The sequence below is a fragment of the Toxorhynchites rutilus genome, chromosome 2 (assembly GCF_029784135.1).
Source record: "Toxorhynchites rutilus septentrionalis strain SRP chromosome 2, ASM2978413v1, whole genome shotgun sequence".
NCBI lineage: Eukaryota > Metazoa > Arthropoda > Insecta > Diptera > Culicidae > Toxorhynchites > Toxorhynchites rutilus.
In genome coordinates this window covers 181635032-181641031 of record NC_073745.1, presented here as the reverse complement: position 1 = coordinate 181641031, position 6000 = coordinate 181635032, and the positions used below count along the sequence as shown (strand labels likewise).

General features: G+C 37.8%; 1 protein-coding gene across 1 annotated transcript in view; it reads left to right on the top strand.

Annotated features, from left to right (window-relative positions):
• The first annotated feature begins 1045 nt into the window (after positions 1 to 1045).
• Positions 1046 to 6000, top strand: part of LOC129764223 (uncharacterized) — a 30613-nt gene continuing 25658 nt past the window's right edge. The window contains exons 1-2 of the mRNA XM_055763086.1: positions 1046 to 1132; positions 1210 to 1802. Of these exons, the coding sequence (XP_055619061.1) occupies positions 1791 to 1802 (12 nt within the window). The 5' untranslated portion in view covers positions 1046 to 1132; positions 1210 to 1790. The remainder of the gene's footprint in view (positions 1133 to 1209; positions 1803 to 6000) is intronic.

Here is a 6000-nt window from a genome sequence, read left to right as displayed (position 1 = left end):
ATGAAAGCGTTAGGGGAAGTGGGGGCATAGTGGTCACCCTAAGGTATATATCCATTTCCAGCGTACACACACCGATCCAATTCAGTGTTTCTCGAAGAATATTATAGTTCAACTCATTGTTCTTCAAGATAGCAAACGGCTTTTACTATAAAAATTCAAAATAGTACACTTTTCATCATGAGAAAAAAAGGTTAAAAATCAAACTTATTTTTTGCTTGGAGGTAAAAGTGGTCACCTAGTGGGGGCATAGTGGTCACTCGCACATATCAAGCTAAATGGGATAGATTTATGCGTTTTTTCGTCCAAATTTACTTGGCCTATTCACCTATAGTCTAAATTTAAATTTTCTCATGCATACAAAAACGTAGTAAGAAACACATAACATTCCGCATAATGAGGCTCGGTTTAGTTGGAGTGACATATTTATCAAGGGTCAAAACCACAAAAGGATCTTCTACAGAATGTGATGCGTTATATCAGCTTTAGTAAACAGAACATTGTAAGTTGTTATTCGCCTATGACCACTTTGCCCCCAAACATCAAAGTAATTACTATGCTAATTAATCGCTGAGATTAAACAAAATATCTGCTCACCTCTCCTAGAATATGTGAACAGTCGTCCAAACTAATGATTTGTCCAACATATCAGATGGATTAAACTAAATTTTACGAGAAATTCCTTAGATACCATGCACACAGAACTATGGCCGAGTTGCTATTGAGAGAGCAATTTCTGTTTTTGTTTGTATTTTGACATGCGACAGCTCTACTGAAGTACAGGGTGACTCACAAATCATTAAATTAATCAAACATGAGATGGCTATCAATACGGTATTTATAGTTCATAGTTATACTACTAAACAAGCAGGTGACCACTTTGCCCCCCATGACCAATTTGCCCCCAGTACCCCTATTTATCCTGAATGCTGCATGGGCTCGCTCTAGAATATCCACATCTGTATCCTTTGAGAAGAGGATATTCTCCCGTTCGATCCTTCAGATAAAATGCTCTCATTTTTTGAAGCCGATTGGCCCTACCTTTGCTCCTGTTTATCAAAGACTTCTGATCGATCAGTGGAGAACGATTCGCTTCAATCTGTTGGCTGACTGCAAGTGCCGAGGGCAGTGCAAGGTGTGTAAGCTGAGTGCGCTCGCGGAACGGAATCTGTTGTGATTATTGGTAAATCGGAATATCCCTGTCCCTTCCAGGAAACTTGCATTCATTCCAGAAAGGGCTGTCTGCTCGGTAGATTTCTGAGAAAAAGAAACCCTTATAGTAAAAATGTTCGAAAAGGTACCGACTGCGATTGCGCCGGGAAACGAAAAGTGATAAGCGCGAGAGAGCGAGGAAAAATCGGTGAGAGAATCAAAAGCAGCAGCAGCAGCAGCAGCAAAGGCGGCAGTATCTACATAAGTAGGCTGAAGCAATCGGATATTCGAAACGGATTTAATCGATCGTCTTTCGGTCGGAGAGAGAGAGAGAGAGAGAGAGAGAGAGAGAGAGAGAAAGAGAGAGAAACAGGAGATGGCAGTTATGCTGGATGAAGTGATACGTAGGAGTTCGTGAAGCGAAGAAAAGGTCATCAACTGAAAGAAGACATGGAGGGTGTTTTTCATGTTGCAAAGTTGTGATTAGCATCTGAACAGAGAAAAGCGGCAGTAATAGCGGCAAAAAAATCGACTGTGCCTCGGTTTATGGTGCGGTAGATGTCGTATTTACTGAACTTTATTAATACAGCAAGGGGGCTCAGGCAAGTGCCCCCGAAATTGTTCATTTGAGGCATGTCGTAATGGCAAGAGAGGTGAGTTCATATCGTTTTTCTTTTCAGTATCAAACAGAATAATGAATAACATGCCAGTCCTTTTCGGAAATTTTATTCAATCATCGTTAATCGCACGGAGTATCCATCGGAACAGCCGTGGGCGAAAGTGTGCAAGAATATGAAAATTATGCTTTCATGGTTCCACCCATAGGGAGGCAAAGAAGAGCAATTTCATACTCAGTACGGAAACTCTTCCCATATAGGATGTATTGGAATCGGGGAGTGAATACAAATTTCGCAAAACAGACCAAAAGTGCTAGTGTTGTGACTATTGAATGGAACGTAAATTGATTATGACAATACTTGTGTGCTAGTTTCCTGGAAGTTTTCTGCAGTTTTTGAAGATGTGAATTGAATGTGTGGAAACAATCTCGAAAGTAATTACTGATGCTACTCAGATGAACCTGAATCACGAGAAGAAGAACAAACAAAAATCAAGTAACAGTCAGTATTACCGTAATAACAGCAAAATCAACATCGTGTACGAAAAAAAGTGATTTTGATGGATATGGCAAGTGCACGAATACCTGATGTGGGAGTATAAGTCAATTGACACGGTGTTTTGTGTAGGTATGCATATCTGAGTAGATGAGCTAGAGTAATTCTCTCATTTTCGCAAAGGTATGTCAAAACGATGCGCATGCGAAAGCAGGTGCGCGGAAAATCATCCCTTCAATTAATACAACATGCCTTGTCACTTCCCGGCGTATAACGCATGGTCGACATATCATATGAAGATGCATATTTAGTTAATTGTCAGCACATAATTAGTGAAATTTGGGAATGATAGTTTTGCAACGACTATTTTGTTCATCAATAGGAAAGCTAGTCGAATGAAGAAGTTTTCAAAAAAAGCAGTGGCTTGTTTGTTATCAGAAATTCATCAACAGGTCTGATTTGATTCAAGCCGTTCAAACCAATTGAATGATTGTTGAATTTGTGTTCCTCCTACACTAGTTTAACCCAATGTTCCAAAATTCTATTAAACTAACCTAGTAATATTCTTATTCCCAGAAACTCATGTTTGTGAAGTCTTCCTCGAGTTCTTCGAATTTTTGGGTGACTATGTTATATCTGGAAAGATTCAGGTCAATTAATTTGCACATAGTCACAAGTTTTGTAATGTTTCTTTTCATTTGTTTCTGCTATTTGTCAAGTTACTCCTAGTTACATTGAGTGAGTTTGTATTCAATGTGCGCTTCTTAATCTGCTCTAAACATGAACATTTTGATTTTTTTTTTCAGAATACTAAAGTTGATGATTTCATACTTTCTGCGATATCCGCCTCATTTTCATCACACATCACGTTACGACTTGCCTTGGATTCTTTGTTCACCCCACTGTTAATATTCAATAACGGCTAGGTTCGTAAGAAGTCCAAATCACTGATCATTGACCGGAAAAGGTTGATCACTGACTGTATGACAAAAACAGAGCATTTTGCAGTGAATGCATCTCGTGATACTCGTGTGAAATCGTTCCACTCAAAAGGTTCCTAAACTTGAAGTTTTGTTGACACTTAAAATTAAAATCACAATTTTCTTCCGTACATCGCAGTCAGTGATTGCTGCCTAAGATAAGATCACACAATGGGGGGTCATTTACGGACCAAAGTCCTATCAAATACAGACCAGTCGCTTAATGGCTGATTTCGATAAATATTTGTAAACAAAGTCGATTTTTCAGTGTTGCCAATAAAAATAAATAGCGTTAGATTTATATTGAATTTAAAAAAAGTGAATTTAATGAATATTACGATAGTTGGTTTAAAGGAAATTTTAAGAAATTATAGATACAAATTATAGTTCCTGATATCAGATCATCTAAGTTGGTGGATTTAAATAACATTTCTGAAGTGAAACACTTGAAAGATAGTGGTTTTGAAGGTGTAATTATAAATTTTATCCCAAAAATTAATAATTATTAAATTAATTCAAAAACTCTGGCATTGTTGAAGTTCGACCATATTCGAAGAATTTTTTTCATCAAATATGATCATCTATCACCTCCTGAGAGATTCTGGATAAATTAATTTTTTCATTTGAGAAAAGTTTTTTCTGACATGAAGAGGATGAATCAAAAATCAAATTCTTCTTTTTTATTCAAGAAATCTATAAAAAAAAAAACAAATAAAACAATTTTTTTCACTTGATTCTACTGTCGTTCTATGCATAGTTGTCCCATGTTCCAAAATCAGCAACCGAGAAAAACGCAATCAAAGTTTTATCGCATATGTGTCTACCAAAAGCTTTAAGCATTTCAATTTAGCAGAATATAAATCTCATTGTTATTAGACATTCGTTAACAAGGCGTACACGTGTTCTGGTAAACTTTTTCTTATTTGTTTGAGAATTAGTTCGGTCTTTCAAACCAGAAATGAGTGCATTGGCCCTGCTGAGAGTGTGACATGAAATTCTTGTACTTGAACCGATTTATTCGATATGGATCTACAAAAAATACATGGTGGGACAGTTTTGAATATAATATCAACATGGGACAATTGAGATTGATATTGTTTTTTTAAAAGCTGGGAACAAAATATATGGTTTTTGTGTTTTTCCGTAAGATTATGCATAAAAACAACGTTTTATGAAGAAAAGTGAAAATCGTCAAAAAGTAACATGGGACAACTATGCGTAGAACGGCAGTATATACAGTGAAAAAATGAGACTGTATATAATCGAATCCGCCCTGTATATATTTGAGGTTATGATGCCGTTTGTAACGAAATGCTCGGTTTTTCCGGTTTTCCGGGAAATCGCATGTCAGACCAGGAATCTTCCAACAAATTCAGCAGCGAAAACGAATTTAAAATAGCTATAGAACATTCTCTCAAGCAGGTGCCTCACAGATCCTTTGGCATGGAAACTGCTCAAAATGCATATTCATGTATGTTTTGTGCAATATGAACCCAAAAGGTCTACTTCCACAAATCTGGTGTTGTACTCATCGTTCATCGCCCGCTCTCTTCAGTCTCGTAACCAAATCGATGCTGTTTATACAGATTTCTCAACCGCGTTCGATAAAATTAATCATGACATCGCTGTCACGAAACTCCAACGCTTTGGGTGCCATAGTTTTCTTATAAACTGGTTACACTCATATCTTACTGATCGTGTGATGTCAGTGAAAATCGGCGACACCGTTTCATCTCCTTTTCGAGTCACATCGGGCGTACCTCAAGGAAGTCTTCTCGTTCCTTACATATGCCTGCTTTATCTCAATGATATTATTTTTTGTGTAAAGTGTCACAAACTTGCATACGCGGACGATTTTAATTTGTTTCACACAGTCAATAGTGACGATGATGCGATATTCCTTCAGCAACAACTCGATATTTTCTATGAATGGTGCAAGACAAATATAATGGTTTTGAATCCAGCAAAATGTTCAGTCATATCGTTCACGTGGAAACGATCGCCTGTTACATTTTCGTATAAAATACGCAATATCCCCTTAAACCGTGTTATGACTATCAAGGACCTTGGTATTGTCCTAGATTCTGAGCTAACATTCCGCGATCATATCTCGTACATCATCACCAAGGCATCTAGAGTCTTAGGCATCATTTTTCGCGTCACAGTTTTTCGCAGTTCAAAGACCCACATTGTATCGAAGCTCTCTATTGTGCTCTAGTCCGCTCTACTCTTGAATACGCGTGCATAGTATGGTCTCCCTACTACCAAAATGGAGTCCAGCGGATTGAGGCTATCCAGCGAAAATTCGTCCGTTTCGCCCTACGTAACTTGCCCTGGAGGGATCCTTCGAATCTACCAACCTATGAGGATCGTTGTAAATTGCTCAGACTCTATTTGCTGAGCTTACGTAAGGATGTAGCGAAGGCAACTTTCATATCAGATCTGATTTCTTCGAAAATCGACTGTGCTTCTTCAGTTGATCAATTTTAACCTACGCCTTCATAACCTGCGTTCTCATACTTTTCTCCACCTCCCTCACTCTCGTACAAATTACGGTTACAACGAACCCGTAACGAGTATGTCTCGTGTTTTTAACCGCTGCTACTTGTTTTATGACTTTCACTTATCTCGTGCAAGCTTGAAAAAGGCATACTTGACAGCTCTTTCCATTTAGATATAGTTTTAAGTAGATATTAGATATTGTAGTATTAGTATCATTAGGGCACTTATGTTCAGGCCTGTTGATAGTAATGAATGAA